Source organism: Pseudozyma flocculosa (assembly GCF_000417875.1).
Source record: "Pseudozyma flocculosa PF-1 unplaced genomic scaffold scaffold00002, whole genome shotgun sequence".
Lineage (NCBI taxonomy): Eukaryota > Fungi > Basidiomycota > Ustilaginomycetes > Ustilaginales > Ustilaginaceae > Pseudozyma > Pseudozyma flocculosa.
The window spans coordinates 58,569-73,620 of NW_006920870.1; the positions used below are offsets into that span (position 1 = coordinate 58,569).

General features: G+C 66.2%; 5 protein-coding genes across 5 annotated transcripts; 2 read left to right on the forward strand and 3 right to left on the reverse strand.

Moving 5' to 3' along the window:
• Positions 1-77: 77 nt before the first annotated feature.
• PFL1_00695 (uncharacterized protein) lies at positions 78-4,934 on the forward strand (the record flags this gene model as incomplete). The annotated part of the gene is made up of 2 exons (XM_007878197.1): positions 78-2,515; positions 2,612-4,934. 2 exons carry the CDS (start codon positions 78-80, stop codon positions 4,932-4,934), a joined length of 4,761 nt encoding a protein of 1,586 aa, XP_007876388.1.
• Positions 4,935-5,965: 1,031 nt separating this feature from the next.
• Positions 5,966-6,733, reverse strand: PFL1_00696 (uncharacterized protein; the record flags this gene model as incomplete). Its single annotated transcript, XM_007878198.1, has 1 exon — positions 5,966-6,733. The coding sequence occupies one exon, from the start codon at positions 6,731-6,733 to the stop codon at positions 5,966-5,968; it is 768 nt and encodes a 255-aa protein (XP_007876389.1).
• Positions 6,734-7,799: 1,066 nt separating this feature from the next.
• PFL1_00697 (uncharacterized protein) lies at positions 7,800-9,689 on the reverse strand (the record flags this gene model as incomplete). Its single annotated transcript, XM_007878199.1, has 1 exon — positions 7,800-9,689. One exon carries the CDS (start codon positions 9,687-9,689, stop codon positions 7,800-7,802), a length of 1,890 nt encoding a protein of 629 aa, XP_007876390.1.
• Positions 9,690-10,418: 729 nt separating this feature from the next.
• PFL1_00698 (uncharacterized protein) lies at positions 10,419-13,292 on the forward strand (the record flags this gene model as incomplete). The annotated part of the gene is made up of 7 exons (XM_007878200.1): positions 10,419-12,051; positions 12,144-12,251; positions 12,359-12,395; positions 12,560-12,893; positions 12,968-13,042; positions 13,114-13,144; positions 13,243-13,292. 7 exons carry the CDS (start codon positions 10,419-10,421, stop codon positions 13,290-13,292), a joined length of 2,268 nt encoding a protein of 755 aa, XP_007876391.1.
• A 93-nt stretch (positions 13,293-13,385) lies between these two features.
• On the reverse strand, positions 13,386-14,337 carry PFL1_00699 (uncharacterized protein; the record flags this gene model as incomplete). The annotated part of the gene is made up of 2 exons (XM_007878201.1): positions 13,386-13,557; positions 13,658-14,337. The coding sequence occupies 2 exons, from the start codon at positions 14,335-14,337 to the stop codon at positions 13,386-13,388; spliced, it is 852 nt and encodes a 283-aa protein (XP_007876392.1).
• Positions 14,338-15,052: the final 715 nt, after the last annotated feature.

Here is a 15,052-nt window from a genome sequence, read left to right on the forward strand (position 1 = left end):
AGCTTGCATCACTGGCATAGATCCATCTCGATACCTTCCCTGGCCTCTCAACTCTGCAGACTCGACCCTCGCCCAGCATGGCCAGCGCATTCACCAAGCTCTTCCTGCCGAGCCACCGCAAGCGCAACAGCATCAGCTCGGCCAAGCGGCCGGAGACGCAGCCTGCTTCTCTACAGCCCCCTCAGCATCCACCGCCCTCGGGCCGCAAGAGCTTCGCCAGCGTCCGCCCCAGCTTCCAGGCATCCATCCAGGAGGACGAGCCGTCGCAGTTTGGCCTGCCAAGCCGGCACCATGCCGGCTTCCTCACTACCGATAGTCTCAATGCTCCGCACATCCCGCCCGCAGACGACCTCACAGCACGCAGGGACTCGTTTGGCTTCGACCCAGACTGTCGTCCCTCGGTGCTGCCTTTGCGCGATAGCGACCCTGCGGCCCAGCTCAGCGACTGCGACGCGGTGCAGGCGCCATCGATAGCAGCAGCGTCCGCGTTCGACAACGCCTGCCGGCCACCCGAGGATGACGACGACGACCTCGACGACAACCCCATCTTTCTACGACTTTCCGAGGATGTCAGGCTGCAGCCCGACTGGGACGCCGCGCGCCTGGTCCTAGTCCCGCTGTGCCGCTGCCTTCTCATGGCGGAGCTCTCTGAGCAAGCTTGCCTGGAGGACGACACCTACATCGCGCTCCACGCGTTCGCCCCGTCAAGGCTATTCAGGGATCAGTTTGCCTCGGTCCGCTCCACGCTCACTGACCGACACTCGTCCAAAGCCGAGACCTCCTCGGCGTCGCAGGACCCAGCGCAGTCGACGTCGGAAGCTTCTGAGCTTGGGGCGCAGCGAGGATCCTGGGACCAGCTGGCCATCACGGCGACTCTGCTGCCAGACCAGCGCGCCGTCAATGTCTCAATTTCTCGATCCGCATCGGCATCGTCCAAAGCCCATGGGTATGGCCCTCTACAGACGCCACGAAGCGAAGAGCGGAAGCTGCGGATCGTCGCAGAGACGACAGTCTATCGGACCGTGCCGGTCGCTCCGGACCCCCAAGCCCCGATGATCTCGCCCGTTCGACCCTCGGCTTCTTCGGGCTTCGAGGTCGTCAGCCGCGCCAACCCAGCCAAGCCACCGCCGAAGCAGGAGAAGGTCAAAGTTCGGGTGATCAGTGTCGACGAGGTCCTCGTGCCTCCGTCGATGGCACCGTCCCACTCCGACGGGGGCAGTGCCTTGGCAACGCCGTCCTCGGCCGCAGGCGGCAGCGGCACCCAGCATCTGCAGCCAGGCAGTGTCGCCTCCCGCAACGTCAGCCCGTCTGGCTCCATCGCTTTCCCCTCGGTCGAAAGGCAAGAGACGGAGCCAGCGCCGAGCAGCATTGACATGTCACGCCAAGCCTCGGCCTCTTCCCGCTGTGCTGCACAGGCCGGAAGCGCTGACGACGATGCGCCAATCGACATTGCTGGCGACTTGACCATCTCGAGCGTCGCCGCCGGCACTCTTTCCGACGCCGTGCTCAGCGCCATCCCCGTAACCCGGTCCTTTGCCATGGATCTCCGCCTGCTCCTCTCCCCGCCCACGGAGCTCACCACCTTGGCTGCTCCGTTCGCCGCGGCCTTCGATGCGCTCTCCTCTGCGGCCCTCGAGTTCTGCTTCGCCTTTGTCTTTGTCAAGGGCTTTGAGCAGTACAACGTCAATCGCATCCGGCGCGGCATCTTCCAGAAGGCGTGGCGGGTGCTGCTAGAGACGTTGGCAGCCGAGCGTGGCAGGGGAAGCCAGGGCGCCGCGTCGACTCGACCATCCGAACTCTCCTCGGACGCTTCGCAGCGCCTGCAGGAGGTGCTCGAGAACGTGGTGCTTGGCTACGTGCACGACAAGGTGTATGGATCCGCGGCCGATCAGCTCGCCGAGGTGGATCAGAGCCTCGAGGAGCTCTTGGCGCTGTACGAATCGTGCGGCGTCAGCCTGGTCGAGCTCGGCGTCTACGTGCCCACGCTGCGGCACCGCCCGGGCAGGCTCGAGGGGGCCGTCATGACCCTTCGCAACGGCCTGCTTGCGCATCGCCCAGAGGAGCTCGACGACGCTCTCGCTTCGGCCGATCGTACCGGACTGTTGCAGGTCCTCGACGCCGGATGTCCCCGGGACGACCCCGACAGCGCCTCCGGATCGGATTCAGGCCTCGATCTGGCCTGCACCATGGCCGCCAGCCTAGACCTCGCAGCGCATCCACCTCGGGCGATCAAAGGCTCAGGGTATCCTCCCATCAACGTCCGCACGCCGCGCGAGACGATGCAGGCGCTCAAGGCGACGATCGACGAGGTCGGCCTTGCCGTGCAGCGGTCGCATCTGGCTTCGAGCCGCACCAGCCTCGCAGCCACCCTCGAGCAGGCACCGCTCCTCAGCACCGACGACCTCCTTCCGGTGCTCGCTTACGTCGTCATCAAGGCCCAACCAGCGAAGCTCGCCAGCTGCCTCCACTACGCCAAGACTTTCAAGCTGATCGAGCCAGGTCAATTCGATCTGAGGTGAGTCTGCCGCGACGAGCCCCCGTCCTGCCAGCTCGACTGACTTGGGTGCAACGAGCTCACTTTCACTTCTCCGCCTCCTCCATAAACGATCAGCTGGGCGCTGGTGACTTTCGAGGCGGTGGTCGAGTACCTCAAGGGCGACCCGCTCGGCCTGCGGCGAGGCGGCGCCACGACCCTCGATGCCTTCGGCTTCCGCACCGGCGGCACCGCTTCCCGCCACGGGTCGATCGGCGATGCATCGATGCGCTCGCTCCCTTCTCGCCACAAGCTGTCCTCGGGCACGATCGCGGCGGCTTCCCAGTACCACACCGTCAGCATGTCGCGTCAGAGTTCCGACGCACGCGACCGCCGGGCCTCGATGCCGCTCGGCTCGCCGGACGGCACATGGTCGCCCACATCGCCCATGTCGCCCTCTGGCAGCAGCAGCGGTGCGCCCTTTCCGGCCAATGGCTTGGGCTATTTTCCTCGCACTGCTGCCCCCGCCGCCGGTACCGCCGATCCGAGCACTCAGGCCTCGGATCCGGCGTTTGACGGTGGCGCGAGCCCGTTGCTCCACCAGGATGACTTCAAGATGCCGGGGATGCCAGCGAGCAGCGTCTCTGGGCGTCCCAGCAGCCGCACCTGGCACCGACCGGGATCCTTCTACGGCAACGTCGATGGCAGCGCAAGCCGGGACACGCTGGCCGATTCGCCGCGCACAGGTCCGCAGACGCAGCCGCTCAGCCGGCAGTCGAGCACGCGTAGCCGCACCATTTCGCTCAACGCCGGCAGCGGCAGCGAGCTGCAGATTCGACCGCAGATCGTGCGGTCCGGGCGTCGCCCTCACGGCGCGTCGGTCTCGCAGATCGACCTGTCGCAGATCGGCCCCTCGATGGAACGATCAGGAAGCTCGAATGGCGGCCGCAGCGTGCGCGTCGTCGGCAGCCCATCGCTGGCCACCGCCTCGCCGCCCACGGCCAGCCGCCGCAAGAGCATGGACTCCTGGACCGCCCTGTCGATCTTTGGCGGCGGCTTCGGCGGTGGCGTCAGCGGCAGCGCTGCGAGGTCCTCTTCATCGGAAGAGCGGGGATCGCTCGATGTGCACAGCGACGACCGGCCCGTCGTGCGGCGCGTCGGTGCAGCGCGGCCGCACAGCTTTGCAGAGTCGGCCGGCTCGTCGGACGGCAACGGTTTCCAGGGCAACGCGTCGTCCTCGAGCATCTCCTGGTTGCCCTGGGCCGCAGAGGGCGGCTCGAATCGGCGTCCTGGCACGCCGGGAACGAGTTCCATCGCCTCGGCCGAGGGCATCCTCGATTCGGCGTCAATCTACTCGGGAGTGACCCGGTCCGCGTCCGGCTCAGGCTTCGCCAGCATCCACGCCGCCGTGGCGCAGCAGTCGCAGTCCTCGTCCGCCGAGACGCCTAGCTCGGCCGGCGAGCCTGGCACGCCCTCGATTGGCGCTTCCCACTCGCGGCGTGCGCCGTCGATTCGTTCCAACTCTTCCCTCTCGTCGGCACCGGGCGCCGATGACCTGTCGGCCGCTCTCGCCGAGGCCGCCGCGACGTCGCCGCACACGATGGCGGGCCAGCTGCAGGCGGCGCAGTCGACGTCGCAGCTGCGCGTGCCTTCGAACCGCAAGCGGTACCGCGCGCGGTTCCTGTCCAATGCCGGATCGAGTGCGCCGGCTGCGCCCTCGCCTGCCACTGTGACGCGTGAGGCTACGGCCGGCGACATCCATCGTGCCGGGGACCGGAGAAGCTTTGGATCTCTAAGCGCCGTGATGGCGTCGGACGCCGTGGCGGCGGTTGCCGCATCCGAGAGCTCCTCACAGGCTCTGGGTCAGATGTTGTCGTCCTCGACGACGCCGGACGTCGAGGCGCACGCCTCGCCCATCGTCAGCGGCCACCTCGATCCGACCTGGACGGCGCGCGACGACCGGCTGATCCCGCCCTTTTTCCGCCTGCAGGTGCCGTCGCCGGTCAAGGAGATTTCGGACCCGCTAGCCACGCCTTCGCCGACGATTGCCAGCCCGACTCCGGCAGGCGGCCACTCTCCGACGCTCGAGCTGCGCGGCAACCCCGCCTTGCCGGGCGCCGCATCGTTGCCGTTGCTTCTCTCCAACAACAACACCAACATCACGTTGGAGGGAGCGCTCGGAGCGCAGACGGCCGCGGGCGACAAGGAAAACGGCGGCGGCGAAGGACCGGTCCCGACGCCGTACCACACGCCGGCCGAGTTTGACCTGGGCATCTTTGCCGACATTTCGTCGAGCGCCAGCGTCAATGCGGCCACGACGACTTTACTCGACTCGCACTCGCCCTCGCCCTCGCACTCGCACCAGGCGCCGGGTCTGGACCTGTCGAGCCTACTTTCGCACTCGCACTCGACTTTCAAGCGACGCGCGGCGAGGGGCGGTCCAGCCTCTGCGTCGTCGTGAGCCGTCCTCCCTCTCGTTCAACAAAAACACACAGCGTGGCTCGGAGCGGGGCGGCCGAGGAGGCGACTACCGGCTAGTCGACTCCCCCCCTTTCCCTTTCCCTTATCGTCCCACGGCGACATCCTATCTCAGATACCCGACGCGACCGACGCCTTTTCACATACGACGTCTGCCTCCCTCATCCGTTTTATCACCCACACTCTCTCATTCTGTCTACACCGCATCGATGCATCGTCTCCACCGCCCTCTCTGTCTTCATCTCCATCTTCGAGCCGATCCGTGCACCAGAGGACGACGAGGTATCATCATACCAGCCCGACCGATCCCATCCATCCATCCCTCCCCGTTCCGTAGGCAGACCAATCGACCTGTCATTGACCGCGCGTCTCCACCTTCCCTTTCCTTTCCTTCGGCTGTTGTCGACCCACCTCCCTCCATCCCTCCGCTGCCAGCCTGTACTTGTAACCACCAGCTCTCCCCGGCAATCGTGCCATCCACCGGATCGATCCCATCGCATCCCATCGCATCAGGCCCCAGGCGCCGTGTGGGTCTCACGCGGTCAATCACTCGAGCGATGCAGGGCGAACACACGTCGGATTGCGATCAGGGACAAACGGGAGTGGGCGAGTGCGTGCGTGCGAGACGGGAGAACGACTGGGTTTGGACTACAGCGGGGGCGTGGCAGCGGCGTCGATGGCGCCGACGACGGCTGGGAGGGGTATGCGGATGTGGGTGGTGTTACAGATGCGGTGCGGTGCGGCGCTGCGGCTGCAATTGCTGCTACAGCGGATGAAGATAGGGGCGAGTGAGGGAGCCGGGAAAGAGTAACCACGAGAGCCGAGGCAGAACACCGCTGCCGTCAATGGTGGGGGCGGACCAGAGCTATGGGACCGGAGACCTTGAGCGCCGGGTCGAGTCAGGCTCCGTCGGGGCCGTTGCTGTTGCTGTTGCTGCTCAACGAGGCTGGCGGGCGATAGACGGCGCGTCACTCTGGAGGGTGCGTCCGACCGCCGTAGCTGCGCGGGCCTCGCTCACTCGATGGTGATCTGGCGCGTCTTTGAGATCTCCTCCGACTTCTTGGGGATCTCGAGCTTGAGCAGGCCGTCCTGGAAGCGCGCCTTGAGCGCCTTGTCGTCGGCCAGGTTGGCGTTGGTGGGCAGGGTAAAGGAGCGCGAGAAGCTGCCGAAAACGCGCTCCTGGACGAGCGGAGTGGCCAGGCGGCCCTCGGTGGCGGACTGCGTGGCCACCTCCCTTGCCTGCTCAGTCTTGGCGGCGGGAGCGGTGGTCGCCTCCTTGGCCTGGCCTTCACCCTCGGCTCCGGCGGCGGCGGGGGCGGGGGCCGCGGTGCCGCTCGAGTACTCGGACCTGATCTGGCCCTCGATCGTCAGCCTCCTGCGGTCCGGGTCCGACGAGACGCGGATGTCTTCGCGCTTGCAGCCCGGCAGCTCGGCGACGACCTCGTAGCTGCGCTCCGTCTCGTGGACGTCGATCCTGGGGCCGCTCCACATGTTGTCGTTGCGGAAAAAGTCGGACGCGGGGCCGCCGCCCGAGGTGAGCAGGCTCGAGGGGAAGCCCGAGCTGCGCAGGCCGCCGCCGCCAAAGAACGAGGGGAACGTGTCAAAGTCGGGGAAGCCAAAGAGGGGCGAGGAGCGGAAGAGCGACATGGTGGCGGGCGTCGTCGAGAGGGTGCGCACGGCGAGGTGGCGGGGAGCGGGCGAGGCGCGAGGGAGGCGAGCGAGGGTGGGCAGGCGGCGGACGCTGGCGCTGTTGGGCAGGGGAAGGCGAAGAGTCTGGCGCATCAAAGACGTGGAGGCCGGTAGAGCGGTGTGCGTGGTGTGCTTGCGGGCGAGCTTGATGTGCGCTGGGTGCGTGCTGCGTGGTGTGCGTGAGGATGAGCTGCTGTGTGGTGCGATGTGGTGTGGCGAGAGAGGAAAGCGAGGCGAGAGGGAGGACGGCGAGGGATGGCCTGGTCTTATACCTTTGCGGTGGTTGGTGGCGCGTCGTCTGGCCCGTCGCTGCCTGGCGACGTGGCTTGGCCCAGCCCTGCTTCCACCAAAGGCTCGCCCGTCCGTCTGCCTGCCTGCCACGTCCTGCAGCGCCACGGCGGGTCACGCCACCTCGACATGCCCGGCCTGGTCTGCCTAGCCTGCCTGCCTTCTGCGCTGAGCTGGTGGTGGAAGGGCCGCGAAGCGTCTGGACGCTCACGATGGTGAATCAGCGACTCAGCACTTCGGGGCCAGTCCGGCCAGGCCAGGCCAGCCAGGTGGGGCGGCCAGACACGCGCGCGTGTGAGCGAGGCTGGCCGGCCTGCTGGGCCCGCCTGGAAATTGCCAGAAGGGTCTCCGAGCTTCCCCGCGCCGCGCCTGGCAGCTTCCAGCAGGGTCCAGGCCGGCCCGCCCTGGACTGGCTTGGCCTGGCCCGGTGCGCACGGACGCGCTTTCGAAATTCGAGCAGAGCCAGGCAGGCAGGGTCCGGCGGTCAGCCGGTCAGGCGGGCAGCAGGGCTGGCCGCAGGCAGACCAACACCGGCTCAGCCCTGCCTGCCGCACCGGCCCGTTTCCGACGTTTCCGCGCGTGAACCTCACACAGCCCAGCCCAGCCGAGCCTGCTTCGAGCCTCTTCGACCAAGGCTTCGCTGGCCAGGCCTCGTCGTCGGCCCGCGGGCCATCCGCGACATGTCTGCGGTCTCCTCGCGAGCCAAGGACCACCATCACGCTCTCTCTCTCTAATACCTCTGCCCGACGTTGCCACATCGCCGGTCGATGATATCTGCAGCTCAAAATCAAACATGCAGGCGCCTCGAGCCGTCGCGCGAGACCACGGAACCATCCGGATCATGCTGTGACGGTTTGCGAGCGCGGCAGTCCTACATACGCAGCAGCTTTTGCGCCCCTTCTTCGCCCAGCACCGCCACCGCCACCTCCAGCGCACCTGCGCCGGTCTCGGCGTCAGAGATGGGGGACCGCACATCGAGCGGCCTAAGGTTCTCCTTGATGTGCTTCCACTCGAGCCGGCAGCGCAGCAGCAGCTCGTACCCGACCTGAAGGTGCGCCAGCCGGACGCCCGGGCTCACGTCGAGGCGGACCGCGCCGTGCAACGTCGACGTCGAGACCAGGTAGCCCGCACCGGCCGGCGGGAGCTTTGGCACAGACTTGGGAAAGAACCGCCGCGTCTGCGACGATGTTGCGATCGGCCTCGGCGCGGCGCCGCTCGCGCTTCCCTGGCCGCCGTCGTCATCCTGGCCTGCGGCGCCACTGAAGCAACGCTCGGGATCGAAAGGTTCGGGCAGCGTCCACGGCACGGTCGCCTCGGACCAGCGTACCGTCACGCCGTACTCTGCCGTGTCGGTGTGGCTGGCTCCTTTGGCGCTCGACTCATCCGTGCGACGGAGCGCCAGCCGCACCGCCTGCCTGAGATCCGGCAGGACCGAGTCGCCCGACGACCCGAGCCTAGGGTCGATGCAAGAGCTATCCTTGGAGATGGCCGTGGCCCGGATCGCCACCGGGATCTCGCCATTGCACGCGACCGTATCGACGGGCGGCAGGATGCAGTCGATGAGCAGGATGGCCCTCTCCTGTACGAGATTCTTGCGCTGCGTGGCGCCCGTGCGGAAGACGGTCCATTCTCTTGGGATCTGCCCCGGCGCGGTCGGCAGGCTCAGTCGAGGCACGGGCAGAGCTACGCTGCGATTGACGACGAGGATCGGCAGCCACACCCTCTCGGCGCGCTTCAGGACCCCGCGGCGACGGCCGACGAGCTTGAAGCAGTACAGGCACCAGTTGCTGCTGCTCGAGTCCCCGCGGCCGTGGAAAGTGCTGGGCAGCGGCTTGGTCATGTGGTCTTTGTCGACGAATGTCGAGGGCAGCGTCGAGATGAAGCGCCACTCGACAAAGTCGTCGTCGGGAGGCGACACGATCTGCACACGGCTGGACGAGGAGGTCAAACTGCCAAAGCGGCCCGCTGCGGACGTCGTTGCGCCAGGCGCGGCCAGCTTCCTGTCGTCGCCGAGCGCGTCCCTGCCATCGCCGTCCTGGGCAGCGCCGTGGATGATGCCATCCTCGAGCAGCGATTCGACGTGCTTGAAGATGGGATGGGTAGCGTGGGAGATGTACTGGTTGCCCTGGCCATCGTAGAAGATGCCGTAGGTGCGGATGTCTCCCTTGAGCTCGCACGTGAGGCTGTCGAAGGGCTGCTCGGACACGCGGTCCGATGGGACGCGGATGGTGGCTTGGACGGTGTCCCCAGGCGAGTAGATACGCCGAGTGTCGGCGATCAGCTGGATGCCCCGCTTGCCCGAGTCGGCGGCGGCGGCCTGCGACGACGTTTCGGCCTTTGCCTTTGCCTTTCCCTTGAAGACGTTGCCGGTCAGGGCGCTCAGCTTGCCCGCACCCTTTCCCAGGATGCCACGTCCGCCCTCTTCGTCGTCGCTGTCGTTGGCGTCATCGCCGGCGGCGGCGCTGCGCGACTTGGCGGCGTACTTGTGACGCTGAACGACGTACTGCGAGAGCAGGTTGGGCCGACGCCGCGCCTCGGTCGGGGTGACGAGGTCGCTGAGCTTGACGCGCACAGAGGCGGCCTGTGAAGACGAGGCAAGGGCATCGCCGTAGCTGGGCGGTGGTGGCGCCGCTGTGCCAAAGTCGAGGTCGAGGTAGCCGTCCTCGGACTCCTTGAGCGGCTTGGCGCGGTCGTCGCCGTCGAGGTCCGGGTCGCTGTCGTCCGAGTTGGCCCGCTTGCTGCTCTTCTCAAACAGGCCCATAGTGGTGGTGGTAGCAAGGCTCGCAGGGGGGATCGAACGATGAAGTTGGTGGCAATGGATGATGGGGGGATAGGATTGCGATGGCTTCGTTGAACCGAACTAGCGAGCCAGAGGTCAATCGCTGCTTATAACGTTGGATCGAGGCAAGGATGGTCGGGGTGCTCTCGAAGGGCGCTGCCGGTATGACGCTCGACCGCAGTTGATGGGCACATGTCCACGCACGCCTACGCGGGTCGGGCCGGCGCCGACGGTGTGAAAAGGAGGCCAGGCGGCGGAGACGGCATGCATGCCATAGCATGCTGTGACGGCCACGGGGCTCGGAGCGAGGGCAGACAGCGGCAGTAGGGGCGGAAACAGAGGCGGGTAAGCTCGGAGCGACCACGCATCAGGCGGGCCAAGGCAGTGCTCGCTTGCGCCTCGGTCTCGTTCGGTTCGGTCCGACCTGCGCGCCTGGTAGCCTAGCCTAGCCTAGCCTCCACTTGGCGGAAAGCGACAGGCGCTCTGGCCAGTGCCGGCCAGGCTGGCCATTGCCGACAGACGGCTTTTCCGACTCCAGCCTTCCACGCTCTCGACCGTCAAGCAACCCAGCAAGCGCTTCGACCGCGCTCGTTCCTCGGACCATCCCGAACCGACCAGCTCAGGCAGGAGGTCGAGAGCGGCGCGGCTTGATCCCGAGCGACGACACCACGTCGGCGAGAAGCATGGATGCCAGCCGCGCCTCGACCACTCATGGACCGCCATTTCGACGACCACGGTGACGGCGACGGCCACGACGCAAGCATCGCGGCCTCGAGCGGGCCGCGCCGCACCCGCCACTCGACGCGCAGCTCGATTTCGTGCCTTGCGTGTCGGGAGAGCAAGGTGCGCTGCTTCCAGCTACCAGGCGGCACCGGCACCGCCTGCTCCCGCTGCGCACGCCGCCAGCTCGAGTGCATCGTCCCCGCCACCACCAGACGCAACCGCCGCAGCACCCCGTCCGTGGCGGCACAGCCACAGCATAGCGCCAGCAGCAGAATCCTTGGCCCGTCCGACGCGCCCATCGTGCCTGGTGGCCGCGATCGTCTGCTGCCGTCCATACCGGGTCTTGCCTCTTCCAGCCCAAAGCCAGCATCGACATCGACCCAGAGCGTCCCCACGCCGCCATCCTCAAGAGGCACCCACACGCCGCTCGGCGATCCGCTCCGGCTCCTGGCAGATGCTTCCCAGGGACGCCACGCTCAGCAGCACGGTCCTGCGCCCGCCCTGCGGAATGGCCAGCGTGACAGACGCTCAGACGACGACGCTGATGACGACGAGGACGAAACCAGTCAGGAGGCCGGGCCGAGTCGTCACTCGTCTAGCACTGCCGAGTCTATGAACGCGGCCCTGAGACGCGCATCCAACTGGCGGGAGCGCAACCGTCGCAGCGGCTACAGCACCTACTTCCGCCACCGTATGTTTGCCGCAAAGCCCGACTCGACCCGATCCATCAGCCCGGTCTCGCTCGGCCTCGTCGATGAACAGCAGGCTGATGAGCTGCTCGGCACGTTCATGAAGACCTTTAATCGCAGCTGCCACCTCCTCGACCCCGCGCTCCACACGCTGGGAGAGATCCGCAAGCATGCTCTGCTCTCGAGCACCATCTTCCTCCTATCAGCCAGGGCCAGTCGGCCCAGGTCGACCATGGAGCCGCTAGCCCTGAGGCTAGAGCAGCACATCAACAACTCGGTCATACCGCACGTCCTGCTTGAAGACTGCCGCTCTCTCGAGATCGTGCAGGCCTTTATCCTGCTGGCGACCTACCACCCTCCGACCCGCGTGGCAAAGACCGACCGAGCATGGTCCTACCTCGGGCACGCCGTCCGCATCGCCACCAGCCTCGACCACGAACTGTATGCCGAGTCGGCACATCCCACCGTCGGCCTCTCCTCTCACCACGGCATCGGAGGAAACGGACGGGCCGCCCGCAATTTGCAACGCACCTGGCTGCATCTCTGCGGGCTGGAGCAGCTCATGGCTTCGTATCTTGGACGGCATGCCATCCTCCGCCAGATCACCCTGCTCCGCATGCGCCCTCGATGGTACGACGAGGCCGGTCGACTGCCAAACGACGTTGTCGTCTTCATGATGTGCGAGCTCAGCGTCAGGCTAGCCAAGGCTGTTGATCTGCTCGATACGATCCAGGCGTCGCTGCCGTCTTCGCGCGCCGACGTGGGTCAAGACATCGCCCGGCATGGAGCAGAGCCGCTCATGTCCGTCTACCAGTCCACGATCAAGGGTGACCTCGATGCCTGGCATTCGCAATGCGTCGAGAAGGCGAAAGCGGTCGAGGACAGCGGTGCAGACAGAGCAGAGATCGCAGCCGGTCTTCAGCTGCTCGAGCGTGAGTAGGCCGTCGACCGTCCGTGGAGAACCTGCCGGAGCACTCACACGGGGATAGCTTCCGTCACCTGCGGACCCCCTGTCGACGAGCAGTCTACCGCCACTACGCCTTTATATACCTGACGGCCCTCAAGATTCAGATGTACGACGTCGAGGATTTCTTTGCGGCTGCGCACGTCGCAGACTTCTACCTGCACGCAGGTGGGTGCTGCGACCCGAGGTGACGTTTGCATGTTGTCCCCGCATCGAATGCTGATTGCGACTTGCATCTTGCCCCGTTCGGACGCTGCGCCTTTTGCGCCCTACAGTCGCTTTCGCCAACGTCTTAGGTGAGTCGAACAGCAGGTACGAGGAGTCATTGCAATGCCATTGCTGACATCCGACGGTGATCCTGGTGATCTGCTCTCTCGTGTTGTGCAGAGTGAGTGCTAGCGATCGATCGTCGCTTCGAAGCAAGTGGTCCGCTGAATCCCCTTGCCATCTGTACTTGCGCGCCCATCCTCTGCCAGGACGCTCCCGACGATGCGCATCGATGGCCACGACGTCGATGCAATCACGTTCAGCGGCAACTCGCTCTTTGTCTGCGGGGCCTACGTCGGCGTGATCGCGCTCATGCTGCTGCAGCGCGCTGCCGATCGCGTCGACCGCGCAACGATCGTACACGCCGTCGAGACCATCATCGACAGGTTCCGCGGCGCTGGCAGCGTGACGCCGCACCGCAACGGGTGCGCCCTCGCCTACTCGCACTTTCTCAAGCACCAGCTGCGGCAGACGGTGCACGCCGAGGCGGTCGGTGCTGAGCCAGGACCGCCTTTGGCTGCTGCGGTGGATGCGACGACCTCGGTGAGGCTTGGCGCTCGCGCGGCTCTCGTGTTTCGAGCCGGCCGTGCTGACGCAGTCCATCCTCCAACCAGCAGGCTCCACTGCTGGATCCGCTGGACACCGACGGCTTCGCGCTGTCAGACTTTGCACACGGCCTCGACGATGGCTTGGTGAGTGCGCGAGCCTGTCTGCAGTCGAGGGTCGCCTCGCCTCTGACGACGTGCGCCCCTTTTAATCCCAGCTGATGCTCTTGAACGCCGGCAACGGATCCGGTGAGCTTCCGCCAGGCATAATGCCGATCTCTAGAAAGGGAGCACAACTTCTGATGTCTATTTCCGTGTGCGCCTTTGTCCCTTGACCCGTTGCTCAGGACCCGACTTTCCGAATGATGGCTTTGACGATACAAGCTGGCTCGCCTAGGTTCGCAGCTGCCGTTCGATGACGAGCATCGCGCGGGCTTTCCCGGCTCTTCGATCCTCGGCCTGCGCGCGCGCGCGTGGCCCGCGACGAGCGTCAGAAGGGCACCGCGCCTGACTTGCCCTCGAGCTTGAGGCCGCGCTCGTCTTCGGTGAGCGTCTTTACCACGCGCGCCGGATTGCCGACGGCCACGCTCCAGTCGGGGATGTCTCTGGTGACGACGCTGCCGGCGCCGATGGTGCAGCCTCGGCCGATGGTGACACCGGCCCTGCGGTGGGGGGGCGGACAGGCGTGCGAGACCAAAGGAAAGAGGTGTCAGCAGGAGGGCGGTGAAGTGAAGAGCCTCGCGCGTTCGTGAGGCGGCTCACATGATGCAGACGTTGCCGCCGATCCAGCAGTCGTCGCCGATGGCCACGGGGAGGGCGCGTTCGTAGCCGCTGGCGCGCTCCGTGACGCTGACGCTGTGGGTGGCGGCGTAGATGTGTACGGCGGGGCCAAAGAGGACGCCGTGGCCGATTGAGACGGGGGCGACGTCGAGGATGACGAGGCCGGCGTTTGCGTAAAAGTCGCCCTTGAATGCGACGTTGAAGCCAAAATCGACGTGGAGCGGGGGTTCGATGAAGATGCGTTTGGCCTGTTGCGGGTCGAGGTGGAAGAGGTCCGAGAGTATGGCGGTGCGCTGGGCGTTGGATACGTCGTTGAGGGTCGGATCCGTCTCGAGGGTGCCGCACCGGGAGGGCGTAGGTGGCGAGGGACCGGGACGGGAATGGTTGTAGTCGTACTCGAGCTGTCTGGCACGTAGACGCTGCACGGTGAGTTGCGCGTCGGTGCAGAGGTACGGTAGACCGAGGAGCGACCGCTCCCCCTGCGACAGGCCCGAGAGGCGCGCGGCGTACTGCTCGTCGGCCGCAGCAAACTTTTGCGTCGCTGTCAGCGAAGGTTTAGTCGATGACGTTGCGGTGGACGTCGAGGCGGTCGTGGTTCCGTTGGTCGTGGTTCCGTTGGTCGTGGTTCCGTTGGTGGAGGTTTGGGGGACAGCTTCGGACATGGTGCGAGGCTGCTGCTAGTCTCAGACGGTACAGATGTGGGGTATGGGAGGTTGATGGAAGAAGAAGGGGGAGGCACGCCTTCGTCGGTCCTTTAAGAGTGCAGGCAAGGCAAGGCAAGGTGAGGCAAGGAAGCAGCTACCTAGCACGGCGAGGAGGAAGCTAAGGACCCTTTGGCCGTCCCTCTCGGCACGCCCGCTCGTCCTGGCACGTCCCTCCTCCCCCACTCCCCACTTCCCCCCGCACGCACGGACAGACGCAAAGTCGGCCAGGACTCGGAAACGCGGCAAAGCGGTGCGGCGCGGCGCAACCCTCGGTCGGCCCCGCCCTGGTCCCCCCGCCCGGCCTTTTTCCGAAACGCACCTTCGGCTCGGACCGCGAGCCGCGAGCGAGCGACAAGGCTCCTCCCCCCTCTTTCTCTCTTGAAACGACCGCAAGCCCCCTCAGCACATCCCTCTGAAAGCGACCACCGATCGGCGTTGCCCCCGCCCGATTCGAGTGCCGACATGGCGTGGTGTGTACAGACGGCAAGCCGGGATCGCGCGTAGCCTGGATGTGCATGAAAGGGCGCCGTTGGGTCGGATTGGGTCGGATTGGTAGGGAAGGAGAGGGGGTATCGGTGACCGTGGCTCGAAGCCAGTTGGGGGAGCAGATGAGGCATGGCAGAACGTCTAGGACTAGGACTAGGACTGGGCTACGTCGCACGATGACCTCGGA